At 25.2% G+C, this 18,553-nt stretch overlaps 1 protein-coding gene across 7 annotated transcripts in view; it reads left to right on the top strand.

The window, feature by feature from the left end:
- LOC128964490 (transforming protein p54/c-ets-1-like) overlaps nt 1-15,394 on the top strand; it is a 39,989-nt gene extending 24,595 nt beyond the window's left edge. For 4 of the 7 annotated variants that reach the window (XM_054311095.1, XM_054311096.1, XM_054311101.1 and 1 more), the window contains 7 exons: nt 3,023-3,139; nt 3,519-3,722; nt 6,925-7,179; nt 13,215-13,460; nt 13,766-14,224; nt 14,823-14,967; nt 15,041-15,394. In XM_054311095.1, the coding sequence (XP_054167070.1) occupies nt 3,023-3,139; nt 3,519-3,722; nt 6,925-7,179; nt 13,215-13,460; nt 13,766-14,224; nt 14,823-14,967; nt 15,041-15,239 (1,625 nt within the window). In that variant the 3' untranslated portion in view covers nt 15,240-15,394. The remainder of the gene's footprint in view (nt 1-3,022; nt 3,140-3,518; nt 3,723-6,924; nt 7,180-13,214; nt 13,461-13,765; nt 14,225-14,822; nt 14,968-15,040) is intronic. The other 3 variants (XM_054311099.1, XM_054311098.1, XM_054311097.1) reach the window with 3 other exon arrangements.
- The last annotated feature ends 3,159 nt before the right edge of the window (nt 15,395-18,553 follow it).

Below are 18,553 nucleotides of genomic sequence, written 5' to 3'. Positions count from 1 at the left end.
CTTTTTTCTTCAAAAAAATAAAAACTGTTGGATATCTATGACAAACCTTTCTCTCTCTCTCTCTCTCTCTCTCTCTCTCTCTCTCTCTCTCTCTCTCTCTCTCTCTCTCTCTCTCTCTCTCTCTTCACACAATCACTAACTAAGAGTAGGTCTAAATGAATGTATCGTATGTTTGCCATCGTTTGCCATCTGTTGTTGTGACCATATCTGTAGTTATCTACATATATATACTGTATATACAGTATATATATGTATAGATATAAAATATAAGTTAGCTATAGATTGAGCCTAACTCTTGACTTTAACTAAACTTTTGTTATTATTATTATTATTTATAATTAGACTGGTTTTTTCTGTACAAAAAAACTAAAAGTTTTATGTATATAAAAATATATTGTCTATTATAGACTGATATTATTGAACTCATTTAAAACATGATTGCAATTATTTATAATAATTTTTTTTGTTAACCGAAAGTTAGAAAAAAAATTGAGAACTAATTATTGTTGAAAATTACAATTAAAATCTATATTTAATTACATTTAATTATTTTTCAGTGTTTGTATGTATGTATATATAATATATATGTGTTTGACTTAAACTAATATTAATGATAATTAATTTAAACTTTTTTCTTGTATAATAATAATAATAATAATAAAACTAATTTTGTTCAATATAATTATGTTATTAATTTTTGTTATCAATATTGTGTTAAATTGTTATTTTATAAAATGCAAAATAATTGTATTGCAAAATAGTTTTTTTTGTTAAGTTTATATATATGTTAAATGCAATAAACTAATATAATTGCCTAAATAATTAGCATTTATTACACATTTTAAAAAATTATTTCACTTTTATTTAGTTGTAAACCTTAGGTGAGATAAAAAAAAGTATAGATAATCTGACCTTTTAATTAAACCGATTGTTTGATTAACATAAAAATTAATTACTTAAAAAAATTTGTTAAATATATGTAATATATATATATTTAAGTGTTTATTATTTCCTATTAATTTTTTAAAAAAAACTTAACAAATACACTTATATTTGATATTATTAATTTCATTATCAGTTATCTAATTTAAAAATTAGTTAATATATTAATTTTTTTAAAAAAAATAGTTAATAAATTACTGTCGAAAATTTATTATTTGTTACCAATTGTTTTTTAGTATATTTTAAAAAAGCAAATATATGTTTCAAATATTATTATACAATATTTTCTGTACTAGTTTTGACTTTATATTTCGATATTTCATTCAACTAAAAAATATAATATTATATGAAATAAGTTAATAAAATTTTTTTTAATAGTTACGCGTTTTGCTTAATTTATAATATTGTAATAATAATAATAATAATGAAGTTTGTATTATATAATATATATGTTAACCACTGAAAGTCCACACAAATACATAGCCATATTACATGCTAACTGTCAGTTAATGCAAATTATCTTTTAATTGCAATTAAATGTTATAAATTGTTTCAAAATAAAAAAACTTGTTTTTTGCATTTATATATACTGTATATATATATAAAGTATATATGATATGTAAAGTTATTGCTATTATAAAAAATAATATATATATAAATGTTTTTAATATAATGATTATTATTATTATTATTATTCTTAATATTGACCGAAACAACGTTTAATGACATGAACTTTGTTTTTTGTATTTTAAATTTTTTTGAATTAATTTGCATTACTCTACAAATATTATATAAAAATTTTTTTAAAGCAACAAAAATCTGTCCTTTTTTCTGTGTGTGTAATAATAAAAGTGGTTTGTTGTGCCGTAAGTTTTATTTATTTTTTAAATATTATTATTATTATTACTATTATTTATTGAGCCAAAATAATTAAAATTAACGAAAACACACTGTAATTTTAAATTGGACATACCAGTTTGAAATTTAATTGTTATTAATTGTTAATTTTGTTTTATATATATATATATAGATACTGTATAAAAATTTATATACGATATTAATGTTTCAAAAAAATAACTTTTAATTGAATGGTCGTTTAGTTGCGTGTATATTATTATTATTATTATTATTATTATTATTATTAAAAGCAATTACATTTATATGAAATACTATTTGAAAAATTATTATTATTATTATTAGTTATTTTTTCTGACATAAAGTTTGTATATCCAGTTTGTATGTGTGGTGTCTGTCATTGCATTTTTTTTGATGACTAACTAAGAAATATGAGTTTCATTTTTTTAAAGATATGAGAAGCCATTCATCATCTCATTTAATAACAATTTTGTTTCAAAAAAATAAACATAAATAAATTTAAAGAATAACTAATAAGTAACTAATTTCATGTTTTTTGCTTATATTAATACTGCAATGAAAATGAAATAAATACTTTTAAACTGTTTTAAATAGATAAAAATTGATGTATATTTTATATTGTATAGATATCTATGTTGTATCTATCTTTATGTTCAATAAATATAAAGTATATAATATATATATATATACTGTAATAAATTAAATTAGATTTTACGTTAATAGGGCATTGAAAAGGGGGGGAAGAAAATATCATTTTGAAAATTTTTTTTAAGAGATTAATATCTAATTAAGTGGTTATTTACTATCAAACGGCAATCCAAACCACCACTAATTGAAGTCAATTGATAGATATATTATATTTATATGGTTGGGGAGCGCCTGTAAAGAAGTATAACTTAAGTGAACTGTTTGTAGTGTTGGGAAAGTCACTTTGGATACCGGTGCGGGTGTACAGGATGTAGGGGCGCTCTGTCATCAATTTGTATTTTGATATATAATACAAACATTTATATATACTGATATATATACTGTATAATACCTTAATATAAAGTTACATAATATATATATGTATATGTGAGCGACTGATTATATAATATATATATTATAGATATTACATAACTAATTAAATAGTGATTAAGATGTTTAATGTAAATAATATTATTAATAATACTAATGGTTGCTATTTGTATGTTTCATTGGACAGACCTACCGACACAAGTGCCGCCACTAACGCCCGGCACCAACCAAAAGATGACACAGGCATTGACGGCCAGCTTTTATAGTTGGGACAAACAGAGAGAAGCACTCAACATAACTAAAGGTATGTCAACCTAATATTTAATACTTGTTTTCCAGTTATGGACGACCAGTTAGTTTGTTAGTTAGTTGGCTAACACACAAAAAAAAACAAATTATCAAAGGGTGCAACTGTTGTGTCGCTAACTACTACTACTACTACTACACTGACCCCCGTGTAGTAGTAGTAGTAGTAGTTGTGTGTATACCTCACACATATTTATTGAAACGATTTAAATTGAAACTACAAATACTAATAGCAATAATATAATAATATTGTAATAATATATTGACACAACAGGTGTATGTGATCTGAATTTTTCAACAAAAATAATATTAATATTAGTATTAATAATAATAATAATAATAATAAGTAATGTTTGCTTTATGTGGCGCACCGGTAGATCCTCGCCAGTGGTCCGAACTTGATGTCAACGATTGGCTAGTCTGGGCTATCCGTGAGTTTTGTCTGGAAGGTGTCAATACTACCAACTTTATGTCAATGAAAGGCAAAGACATGTGTAACTTAGGAAAGGAGGCTTTCCTAGCCCGGGCGCCCCCTTTTATGGGCGACATTCTATGGGAACACTTGGATATACTTCAAAAAGGTTTGCACCTGAATTTTTGTCTAACCATTACTTTATATATTTTTTTTATAAATGAGTGCAATCATACCTGTGCTCTCTCTCTCTCTCTCTCTCTCTCTCTCTCTCTCTCTCTCACTCACTCACTTACTCACTCACTCACTCACTCACTCACTCACTAACTCTTTTTGTTTTCAATTAACACATAATTTTTATATGTTTACTGTTAACTCTAATTTTTTTTTAATAGAAATTATTTGTTTTTTACCAAATTATTTAGTTTTAGTGCTATTTTTTTAAAATGTTTATATTTATTATTAAATGCTAAGCATATATGTACTGTAATTATTTATATATATATATATATTTAATAATCGATTAATTTTTTTTCATACCAAACAAGTGATAAATTGATATTAAATTAAATTGCTATATATTTTTATTTTATTTTAATAATCAAATATTGACTATTAAATAGTAAATGTATTTCAGATGTCATGTAATGATAGGTTGACGAACTGATTATCGCAGGAAATCATATATATATTTATATTTTTTACAGTGATTTTTATCACTTAAAATACCACAAATAAATTAATTCAATCACAACTGGGATACAGTATAACAACTATAACAATATATATATATATATATATATATATATATATATATATATATATATATTACTTGTTTTCATATTTGTTTTATTATTATTTTTAAATTAAATATATATTGCATCCAAGGCTCTGAACTTCAGATATGTATATACAGTACAATAAAAAATAGTTTAATAAATATGCGCTAAAATTCTTGTATTTTGTTTAATAGTCTAGAAATTTATTTAAAAAAATATTTCTATGACCATAAAAAGTTTGAAAAAAATAATTATTATTAAATAAATTTATTTTTTAAATATATTTTTATATATAATGACATTTTAGACAAAAGAATAAATTACATTTAAAATATATATAGTTTTTTTTGTTAAACCTTATATATATTAGAGTCCAGAAAATCTAATATATATAAAGATATATATATATATGTCTGACAATTAAAATGATAATAATAATAATAACAATAATAATAATAATGACATGAATGTGTGGATCGCTGTTTGAATCTATGGAGAGTTGGCTCACAATTTTGTTAAATAATAATAATTTTTGTTTTCTAGTTAAAAAATAGTTAATTTATTATATATTTATAGTGTATTTAAATGAAAACAGGTTTCGGGATCTCTCTCTCTCTCTCTCTCTCTCTCTCTCTCTCTCTCTCTCTCTCTCTCTCTCTCTTTCTCTCTGAGAGAGAGAGGAGTTAAATAACAATTTAAAGAGTATATAAAAATTAAATAATAGTATATATATATACTATATATATGTAATATTTATTGTGTATTCAAACAGTGTATACACTTTTAAAAAGGCGTTTTCATGTATTACTTGAAGCGTAAAGAGCTATATGAATAGATTGGTAGAGAAAGAGAGAGAGAGAGAGAGAAGTGCTATAAAATGTATTGTATTATCATATGAATTATACATAATATATGGTATATATATGTATATATTAATGGTTATGTAATATATTTGTTGTGCTCCAGCTCTTCCATTCAATCAAACCAATAGTTTTCCGTTTGGCATCACTATTGTTAACATCCGTTGATGTGTTTTTTATAGTTAGTGATGGTTTTACTACTCTATACTATTAGATGTGATGGAAATAATAATTTTTTTGTTAAATGAATTCCTATAGTTAGGGACAGAGAGAGAGAGAGAGAGAGAGAGAGAGAGAGAGAGAGAGAGAGAGAGAGAGAGAGAGAGCTGATTGTTGATTGCTTTAGTAGTGTTGGTGTTGCGATGCACCTCACGATCCCATTATCTAATCCCCCAATTGTTGGGACAATTCATTGCACTTGTCGTTGTTGTAGTAGTAGTAGTTGTCACCCAAATATAGCCATAATTTGCTGATTAGTCAATATAGGGCTGCACTGATTGTCATCGTTCTACCCCCTCATTGGCTGTCCCTTTAAATGAATATAAACATTTAATATGATATTTACTCGACTATTTATTATTATTATTATTATTATTATTATAAACTAATATATACATAATATTGTTATATTGAATCCCAATCTCAATGCCATTAGTTAACAAACTATTAGCAGTACTATCGGACGTTTCTATAATATACAGTGACATTCAAAAAAATATCAATTTCTATATTAATGTATTAATAAGTGATATATAATATTAATAATTTATAGTAATCACTAACTGATTATTCAATTATTAAATACCAGTGCTTTATATATACAGTATATCATCCGAAAACCTTGTCGTTGCTGTAGCTGTTGTTGTTGTGTTGTCACTGACATACAGACAGGTAGTGGACATTACCATTACATCCTCACTGAGCTATTATATTGCAAATAAATAGTATTATTTTAGATATATATATATCCGTCCGATTGAATTACCAGTCAATTTTTTCTACTGACAATAGTTTTGTTAATTGTAATCATTTTACTGTAATTTATTTCATTAAAAAGGGAAGTCTATTAATTGTCTATAAAATTCTCATATTCCTACCCCAAAACAACACTAAATAATAATAATAATTTATATATATATATATTATTATTATTATTAATTCAAATTCAATTAAACTGTCGGTTTCAGTTGCTATTAGCCATTCATTGCGTTAACAACACAAACGAGTGGCTAAATAAATAAATATATATATAATTTATTTATCACTTGATTTAATTATATTTAATTTGTTGCTAATAATTACTAATCTAAGAAAAAATTTGTTTCAAAACTTATTAAATATATATATATCTATTACAATTAGTTTTATTATTATATAATACTGTATTTATATATATAGTATATTATACTGTCATAATAATAGAAATTTATATTTTTATAATATAATATAAATAAAATATAAAATAAAAAAGTTATGAATCATACTAAGCAGTGCCCGTGTTATGTGATTATTAGTAGTATTATTATTATAGACATTAATAATAGTTTCATAAATAGATATCTATTTACTAATCATTTATGTTTCGCTATTACTTAACTACAACAATGATATATATATATATTTTCGTTTATATTATGTTTAATGATTTTTTGTTTGTTTGTTTGATGTGATGATAATAATGATGATATTTAATGATTGTGTTCCCCCTCTCCACAAAAACCCCTCCACACAGAGGTAGATAAGGAACGGTCATCGTCGACGACATCACTGGAGAACGTACCGTCCAATTACTACGAGCCCTGTATGCCTGACTTTAACGAATTTTTCCAACAATCGGGCCCCGGCTATACACTGGCCAACGAACAAAAGGCTACGCCAGTGATGAACGGTACGGCCATTAGCAGCAGCGGTGGCGGTCCATCGTCATCGGTAACCACTACCACCACCATAGCCAACAGTCCCTCAACCAATGGATCATTCACTGACGGTAAGCCTCTCATACATACATACATACAATTGATTGATATTAATGTCAATTACTATTAAATATATTATATTTGTATAAATTCATTGACACTACAGTGCCATTGCCATTGCCTTATCTTTTTGTTGTTGTTGTTGTAGTAGTAGTTGTTGCTGAAATGTAATTTAATATTTATTACCCGAAACACTAATTTTCACGACTTATTAAAGCCAATCATTGGATGAGAGAGAGAGAGAGAGAAAGAGAGAGAGAGAAAGAGAGAGAGAGAGAGAGAGAGATTGCAATATTTTTGTTGTTGATCTCTACTTCACTCTCAATAAGCAATACACAAATAATAATAATCATATATTCATAATAATAATCGTAATAATAGCAAAAATAAATATATAAATAATGAGCTTATAGTGATGTGTGTGTGTGTGTGTGTGTGAGTGTAGTGACTGGTTTTGTAAATTATTAGTCTGGGTTGTCATATGCCCTCTCTCTCTCTCTCTCTCTCTCTCTCTCTCTCTCTCTCTCTCTCTCTCTTCGAACCCTCAATTGATTTCAACTATCAATTAAAGCCAAAATTTATTTAACGTTAAGTTAATATATAAATAATATACTGTATATAAAAATATATGTACTTTTTTGTGTGTGAGTGTGTGTGTGTGTGTGTACTTGTTATCCAAATTTATTTGGCAATTGTTATTCATAAATAACTACTATCTCTTGATGACTGACTGTTTGTGTGTGTCTATATGTATGCATTTTTCTATCGGGGGAGGACTGGGAGTTTCAGCAGCACTGGTATCTCGTGGGAAGGTTTTTTTGTTATGCTGGAGACTGACTGTGTGTGTATATATGTGTGTTGTTGTTGTTGAGCTCAATTATATATCATTTAAATTATGATTATTATGAATATTATTAGTTTTTATTAATGACAATCCATAAGAAACAATAATAATAATAATAATAAATTGGGTTTTAGTTTGTTTTTATAGCTATTATTGTCTATTTATTGAGTTTTTTCTCATTTCTATCATTTCACTCATTAATTTTAATAAATAATAAAATCAATTAGAAAATTGAATGACATTTTTAATATATTCAAACATTAGTTAATTTATATATATATTTATTTTGGAGCCTTGAATTGATTAATTAATACATTGAATTTATGATGAATTAATAATAATATATATATAGAAATAAATTAATAGATTATTATTATTATGTTGTTGTTGTTGATGTCTATCAATTGAAATAATATTATGCATATTATGTGCAATATATTGTTTGCCCTTTAAAGTTGAAGTCAACATTTGAATTAGTGGTTACTTATTATAATATATAATATAATAGACAACAACAACAACAAAAAGTAAACATAACATACAAAAACATATAACAAATACTATAAGTCTGACACAACATTACTAAAGTATTACTACTACTACTACTACTAGTAGTCCTCACTATATATATTAGGGTCAGTGCTGTGGAAAAACATTTATCTCCGGATAGCGCCGGAAGTTAACTGTTTATTAAACATATTATTGTTGTCGACAAATATATATATATATATATATAAACCGCAAATGATATGCACTTCAACTCCACTTTTCCCCCAAAAAACGGCATACCTTTTCATACCTTTCTTCTATCGCTCTCTCTATTTCTCATTCATTAAAACCCACTATTGAAAGGCCTGTCAATTGAAAGCGAATCTGCCGTTTCTTGTAAAGGAAATCCATTTTTTTCGATTCAATTACTCTATTAATACCAGAGAGAGAGAGAGAGAGAGAGAGAGAGAGAGCTCTGGTATGTATTATCAGTTAATGTTGTAATCGGAAAAAATTATATATATTTTTTGTTAAGACTAATCTCTCTCTATCTCTTCAATGATGTTATAGTTTAGTGATTAAAAAAAATGTTTTTACAAATTTTTGTTGTTATTGATGTTGAGTTTCTATCTCATTAAACATTTAGATATTTACGTTAAGCTAATCTTATTATAAATATATAAATATAAATAATTTGTCGGAAATTTGTAAAGTATTTTTAAAAATTTTTATATTATTTTTTTTAATCTAATATTAGTTTAAGCAAAGAATTTTGTTTTCATTTAAATATTTTCTCATTAAAAATAATTTCTGCAAAATTTTAATCTCAAATTATTATTTTTATGATAGAGTTTGACTGTTAGATATAATATATTATATTTAATATAAACAATACTTTATAAAGTAAATGTTTTTATAAAATGGCTATCATTTTAAGACACTATAACAGTATTAAAAATTGTTATGGCATTTAATTATTGTTATAATTATAGAAAGTTTTAATAATAAAAAAATTATTAAAATTAAATACTTGAACGGATGTTTTGATAAAATTATAAATATTGAATTAATAGTTTAAATATTTATCATCTATAATGTAATTATATTACAAACTAAATTTATAAATATCATATGAAAACTTTTAGCAACTATTATTAGTTTTTATATTTGTTAAGCATTTTACTATTATTATTATTATAGATATTTGTATCTTTAGACATTAGTGTCTAGTTTTACAAAAAAATAGTTTTATTGCCAAATGTGCAAATCAAATAACATTAGACATACATTTTAGTTTTTTAATTTTATTTGAAAAACAATTAGCAGATAATATCGTTAGCAAACTAATAGCAATAAAAGGGAGACAATTATAGACCCTTTATATTCACATTGAATTCACACAATAATATATATATATATATATATTAATAAATTCATATGAATAATATAGTGAAATAATAAAAAAGAGTATTATTTCATTGCTTGCGGTCATAAATATTAAAATACAGAATAAATATAAATATATGTATGAATATTGCTATTAAAAATGTATTTATTTGTAAAGTGTTTGATGATGTGCTGTTGTTTTAATATTATTATTATTATTAGTATTAGTATATTATTAGAAAAGAGAGTATCATATATTTTTTGCACTACTATTCCCACCACTACTACTACTTGATGGGGCAAATGATTGTTTAAATATATATAACCCATTAAATACCATATATATAATATATAATTCATGTTTAGCCTTGATTTCGTTCAGCAACTAATTGTTTGTTAGAAATATATATATATTATATTAACTTTTTCTATGGTGTAAAGTGAGCAAAAAAAAATATTAGGCATAAAAAGGCATTGCATTTATAGTATTTTTATGCTATAGTCGACAATAATAGTGAACAACATCTGCTGTATCGGCACTCACTCGGGTATAGTTATAGTCAGTCAGTCAGTCAGTAATAATCATCAGACCAACAGCGCCTGTGCCTGGTTTCTGGTCTGGTCTCACACAAACCCAGTGAACCAACTTTTTCTCAATAATGCCTATCCCTCTCCTCCTACCCTAGTTTTGTGTTAAACTTTTTTTTTATATATACATATTCTCATATATATATACCAAACAAATTGTATTATATATATATATGATATACTATTGAAAAGATCACATTTTGCGTCAAACCCTTAAAAAGTTTTTTTTAGTGGACATCCAATATATTGCTGGCACACACATACACACACACAGTAGTGTGATTGCTATCATATAATAATTTAAGTGTCGGCGCCGGCATATCATCGACTAACTAACTCTAACCCCTTAAGAAACAAAAAACTTTCAAAAATTAACTCTTTGTTTCAACAAATAAAAAAAAGCCAAAAGTCGTCTAATATTTTTCAAATGTGTTTTATTATAGATTTGTGTACGAATTGTATTGAGTAATTTGATATCATTTTTAAAAAAAAAGTTTATATATATATATATATATTTCAAAAAAAGTACTTAAAGTTTAATCTTTATTTCAACTTTTTTTTTAATTTTTATTATTATTATAATATAAATAACACCATAAACTTCAACGACAAAAATATTTTGTTGCCCAAAGAATTTGTTGTCAAAACATATCGTAAATTATAAGTTTGTTTATAATATACAATCTGTATATGAAAAGTAAGAGAATATGTTATTATTATTCTTTAATTCATTTTATTTAATATATAATTATTTATAAATTTTTTGTTGTTTATTATAATTATGAAATATTATGATAATATACTTTATTAACTTAAAAGTTTATACTGTATATTAAAAGCTACAAATTATATTTGAATTAAACCCGATTGTACTACTAATGTTGATGACATACATTTTTGTGCACAAAAAAATGTATGACCACCTGTCCAATGCATGGCTGACCTATTCATTCATTCATTTATTATATATATATATATTTTTTGATTGCAAGGCTTATGTATAGTCACCCGTTATGTGTAGACTTCCTGTCCGGTGATTTGTAAGTCAATTGATTAGTGCGAGAAAAAAAGTGTAATACCTTAGCAAATAGAGAGAGAGAGAGAGAGAGATGCAAACCTTAAATGTTAAATGAATCAATCGGCCGATGCTTGTGAGAGCCACCCTAACGGTGTGCTTCCTGTCCAAATTACCTCCCCTTCCACCTCCTTAAACAGTTTGTGATTTAATTCACAGTAATATTACAATTGTATTGACAGAGTTAGAGAGAGAGAGAGAGAGAGAGAGAGAGAGAGAGAGAGAGAGAGAGAGAACTTCCGTTCCCTATTAAATGCCTTCTTTTAAAAGCCTAAAAATAACAGTACTTTCATTTGTGTGTTTAAATAAATATACTGTAATAATATGATAATAAAATAGTTTTCTTTCCTTTTTTTTGAGGTCTTTAGGTAAATGTCAGTGAAAACAGAGTGATTGTGGTTTACAAACCTATTTCTCACTATAAATCTATTGATTTGATGAACACATATATATATACATAATGTATATAATGCTGTATTATATCTATTGATTATAGGATTTACGATTTTCCGTTCAAAATTGATGATTATGTTGTCTAACATTTTTATTGCTTATACTGTATATATACAGTGTATATAGTCTATTAAATTATAATTTAAAATTACTTTCATTGGTATTTTTTTCAATTAATCTGCTGATAAATTATATATATATATATATGTTTAATTAATTAACCTAAAAAAATTGATTTAATACTGAAATTTTAATTGTCCAAAAAAACTATTTAAAAAAAGTTTTCGACATTATATAATTGAGTGTTTCATAAATTATATATCTCTGAGATTAGGCAATAAAATAGTTATATCAACATATATGAGGTAATAGCTCTATAAAAATAATCAAAAAAAATCATTGACTAACTTAAATGTAGTGCCAATTAAAAGTAGTTTTATATTTTCTTTTTCTATAGTATTTTACTTTATCATTATCATTGTATCACAAAATAGATATATAATATTAGAAAAAAATAATAAAATAAAATTTAATGTTTGGCCACATTAAGTACAACATTGAGTTAGTTTAGTACAACCGACGGTATATATTTAAATGGATGAAATTTTTTTTGTTGGTATATAAGCCGTTTGCCATCTGCTGCCATACCTTCATATATATATATGAGTTCCAATAGATATGATATATATTACATATAAAAAGAAAGAGAGAGAGAGACAGACACCAGAAAACAGGCGCTAAAACAACATTTGGTTCTTGTTTTTTACGGTCAACCGCTTCTCAAAAAAAACTATTATAGGTTTCACTTATTATTAGTATTTTTCTCTATCAAAGTTAGTAATAATAACTTATTATTGTTTTTTTAAAACATTGCAAATGATTGCTCAATATATTCAATAAGAGAGAGAGAGAGAGAGAGAGAGAGAGAGAGAGAGAGAGAGAGAGAGAGAGAGTTTTGAATGACAGCCTCAATATTCACTGATTATTGCACATTATATAAACACTACTTTTTATACGTATATATATATATGTGTTTTATATGATTACAATGAATGCCATCAATATATATATTATATTTCATGAATATTATGGCACTGGTTGTCTAAACAACGCTTTTTTTAAAAAAATAGTTACTAATAATTTTTATTAATAATGTTTTGTATCATTAATTTTGATTTTTTTTATTTAATTTGTTTGATATGATATGATAGCTCCGTCCTATCTACACATTACCGAATCGATGCTTACGTTAAACGATTGTCATGACGACCTGGCCCTCGGCCACAGTCGCTATGAGGACAACCACGACGGCTACGGTCTGGACAGTCAGACGACTACCTTTCTGGACGGTTCCGAATTCTATCCGACCGCCCATCTGATGACCGAAAGTAAATATTCGCCACAATTCACAACAAATAAAGCTTACAATAATAGAGGTCCGAATAATCGCCTCTTTGGTAATTATATGATGATTAGTAGTGCCTATAATGCATGTGCGAGGGATGACCTGTTAATTGGCATGTGTTAAGTGTTGTTTGTCTTACTTTATAGAATACCGTATAAACATATATCTATATCTACCTACCTGTCCATAAAACTATATATATTAATATATGTATAATTTTATTGCATGTTATTGTCTATTGTCTCAAATTTATTAGTAATAAAGCTATATATATACTGTATATATGTACTAAAATTTTTGTTTATGTGAATTTTTTATTGATTTTTATGGTTTTATTTTTGTATTTAAAATAAATAGGTCGGTATCCGACACATGACATGAATGCAATGGTCGACTACTCGTCACATCAATACGAACCGCCACTCCAGACGGTTCCGTCATCAGTACCGCCGACACCGTCGCCAGAGCAATGGCCACAGGAAATGAGTCCGCACAGCAATAGCGGTACACCAAATGGTTTATCGGGTGGTCCGCCACAACACCATAACCAGCACGTCGGTGGTCAACAACAGCAACATCACGGCCAACAACAACAACAACAACAACAGTCGCATCATATCACACATCATAATCCGCACACGACATACACACAGTTACATCACATCCGAGACACAAACAATCAGGCGCTGACACACTTGTCCCAAATGCATAGTCCAAGTACTCAACACCACCATCAACCGCATCAGACACTATCATTGCATAGCAGTCAGACAACCATCGATGGAAAGCCTGTCATTCAAGCGGCTGTTCTCGCAGGTAATCACACGTTACATCTGTTTTTTTATATGATGGGTCGAGATGTGTGTGTGTGTGTGTGTGTGTGTGTGTCTCATACACTATCATAATAAGGGACACATAGTTACTAATATATATATATATATATATATATATAGTTGTGTGTGTGTGTGTGTGTGTGTGTGTGTGTGTGGAGAGAGAGAGAGAGAGAGAGATCTTGATGTGCGAGAACCGCCCGCACAGACAGACACTAATTAGTGGCGGAAACGCGTAGACATACGAAACGCCGCCGCCTTTGCCAACAAATGTTAGCTTTTATTATTAGTAACACTGATTTTTTTTTCTCTCTCTCAAAGATTTGATTTTTTTTTGAAAAATAGTTTTTCTGTTTACTTTTCTTTACTAAAAAACACATATTTACACAATCAATACACCTGTTGTTTTGGTGGTGTGATTGTTGTGTGCTGTCGTGTCCTTAACCATAAGCCACATACACACACACACACAAGTCTTAACCTAATAAAGTAACGTTTGCTTTTTTTAAGCTAAATATAATTACTTAATTGGTTTTTATTTTTATTTTATTTTTTTTGTTTGCTTTTTTATTATGCAATTTGAGTAGGGAGTGGACCGATACAGTTGTGGCAGTTTTTACTGGAACTGCTGACAGACAAGGCCTGCCAGAGCTTTATCTCGTGGACGGGTGACGGCTGGGAATTCAAACTGACCGATCCCGATGAGGTGGCCCGTCGATGGGGTGTCAGGTATGCATTTAATTCATTGAATTGTGTGTAAAATAATACAACAATTACTAATAATTATGTTTTTTTATTTTAGGAAAAATAAACCAAAAATGAATTACGAGAAACTAAGTCGAGGACTTCGCTACTATTATGACAAAAACATTATCCATAAGACAGCCGGCAAACGATACGTCTACCGGTTTGTCTGCGACCTCCAGTCCCTACTGGGCTACAGTCCTGAAGATTTGCACGCAATGGTTGATCTCAAACTTGAAAAGAAAGACGACGACTAAAACTAAAAACTTTTTATTTGTCTGATTTTATTTTTTTTTTGGACACACAATACAAAACAAAACAAAACAATATATTATATATGATATCTGATAATTGATATCAAATACTAATAGTTGTTAATTATTATTATTATTATTAATTGATAATTATATTATTATTATTATGTTGATATAATACTGTTCTGAACTGACAAGTCCTGTCCGCCGCCCCCCCCTCCCCTTAATCTGGTCACACCGTTTAGACACCTTATATATATATATGCAATATTTGCATATAATTATATTGCACATTAATATTTGATAAAATTTGGATTCAAATTTTTGTTTGTTTGTTTGTGTTTAATTTTAACACACAATATATAATATAATTGCACAGAAAAAATATCACAAAATTTTTTTTAAGTGACTTTAATTTTTTTTGTTGAGGTTATGTTTTTAATAAAAAAAAATTTAATTAGTGGCCATTGATAGCGATGCTTAACAAACAGTTAAAAAAATTAATAGTCGCAGCATTGAAGACATATTATTATTATTTTTAATTTTTTTATATATATCATAAAACTAGTCTTAATTAATTAATTAATATATTATATATGTTTTAAACCGAAACCGATGATACAATTTTTTGTTTTGTACGAAAGAGATAGAAATTTTTTTTTAAATTTTAAAATCATCTAAATATCAATATAATGAATACCATTGAATCTAATATAATAAAACAAAAACGATATGGCATTCAAACCAAAGAACATATACATTGTATTTATTTTTAAAAAAACGAATAATTTGAATATTAAAAACAAAAAATTATGATTTTTTTATATATACAATGTTATCAATTCATATCAGACACACTATTACCTAATTTTTCTACATTAATACACACACTCATAGACACACACATTGAAAAAAATAATATAACAAAAAAAACAAAAATTTGTTATCAATTATACCTATAATTCAACAACTTGTCAGTGCTTTACATCGAATATTAATTTTTATTTTTTACAAAAAAACATAAATTATTAATAATTAATTTTTTTTGTTTGAGAAAATTTGTGATCCGTTTTGTTGTTGTTTTTGAAGTTTTTGTTTCATTTCAAACCAGCAATCAATCAGTTGTGGCGGTGTTTTTGGGGGATAAATACATATATATATATATTACCTGTAAATCCAGTGATTATGCAATTGTTGTCATTTTTTTAAATAGTCTTTTATATAATATATATAAAAAAAATTTATATAAATATATTTCGTAAAAAATTATTATATAATTAATAATACAATTTTTTTATATTAATTACTTTTGTACTACTATTACAACAACTATACTGTCCTTAATTATGCCTTAACAAAAAAAAATACAATGAAATTATTGTGAAATAACTACTAATTTTATTGGATAAAAAACCAAATGAAAGTTTTCTATCAGTGCCTTATATATTGGTATTAAAAATCAGTTAATAATTTATTTGCAATCTTATAATTGAAAATAATGATTTTATTATAATAGTTATATATATTAATTAGTTTGAAAAAAATATATATTAATATATATGTAAGGCTTGGTTATGAACTTTATTTTGCATATAAATATAACATAAGTTTTTCCTATAATCTCGTGATTCCTGTCCATAATAATTATTTTTAAAAAAATAATCGGGTGCTCAAAATTATTTATGTATTATCCAGTAATAGGTATTACCGGGTAATTATCCTATTTGTTAATATAATTTATAATATGACTAAACTTGTATATGTTAATTATTTGATTGACTAAAACAAAACTGATTATAATTTTTTTAATTTTAGAAAGAGATAACACATGATTTTACTGTAAATTTTATTAATATTATTATAATTATGTTTTAAATGTATTTCTTTAGTCATTATTAATGATTTATATATATGTTTATATATAAGTTTAATTATCAAGTTTTTTAGCGCCGACTGACACATACAATAACAACACACATAAACTTACACACACTGTATAATAGCTCAATATATAACATTCATATTATTATTTTAATTATTATTTTAATTAATATTATTACTATTATTTTATATTATTATTATTATTATGAAGTATAAAAACGAAAAAAAAGTTTTATATATATATATATAATTAAAAATAAATTTTATAACGAAATATATATCTTTTTTTTATAAAAAAAATCTCATTTCATATATAAATATATATAAATTATTTAATAGAAAATGTCTTTCTGTTTATGTAATTAAACAATATTATCTATAATTATTATTAATAATATAAATATATATTATATATATATTATATAATTAAATCATAAATTGATATTAAAAACATTTTAAACTTGTTTATTATTAATTACATTATTACAGATATATAAATAAATATATATATAAATATTGTGCATTAGAAATATGAGTTATTGAAAAAAACTAAAATATTAAACCAATTTTTTAGTGCCTTATAATTGAATTTTTTTAAATAAATAAATAAAAATAATTATATAATTTATTACGAATTTTTGTATTTATTCCAGTATTTTCGTAAATTATTATTATTATTATAATCTATTATTGTATAACAGTATATATAAATATAGTTTTTTTTGTAAATGTTACCAAAGTGTATGTATAAAAATTAAAAATAAATAAATAAATTTTTATCATTTATTTCTATCAAATCCAAAATGTTTTTATTTATTTGCGTTTCAATACTACCGGTATTACATAATAATAATATTAATAATAATACTTGATTTATCAACAAAAAAACATATACCGTAAATATCAAATTATATGTTATATATATTAAGCATTTTGTGTAATTTGTAGCAATAATTTTGTTGTTATTGTGAATGTATAAACATGAGGCAAATGCTGATAAAATAAAAATATCATTTATCATAAAAATAATATATAAATATATATATATTAATAAATATAATTTTGATTTAAATAAAAAAAACAAAACAAAATATTATATCACTTCATTTGATGAAAAGTTTAGTAAACTTATTAAACTATTATTATTATTTTTTAAAAAATAGTAATAATAAATAAATCGGTTATATTTAAATTGCAAAAATATTGTGTGAACTATAAAAAAAGCATAATATAATCAACTATTATGTGGTGAAAACTAAGAAAAATATTACTGTACAGTAAAAATTACAATTTCATTATATTAATACAATACAATTTACAGTGTCATTAGACACACACACACATACACACATTAGATAATATTATAAAAAAATATTTTATAATTATATTAATATACAGTATATAACACACATGACTATTCAAAAATTCATATTCAA

Source organism: Oppia nitens, unplaced genomic scaffold (assembly GCF_028296485.1).
Source record: "Oppia nitens isolate AA-2021 unplaced genomic scaffold, nextdenovo-longstitch-racon4-pilon3 scaffold9_pilon_pilon_pilon, whole genome shotgun sequence".
In the NCBI taxonomy this organism is placed as follows: domain Eukaryota; kingdom Metazoa; phylum Arthropoda; class Arachnida; order Sarcoptiformes; family Oppiidae; genus Oppia; species Oppia nitens.
This window is presented reverse-complemented; position numbering and strand designations above follow the sequence as displayed.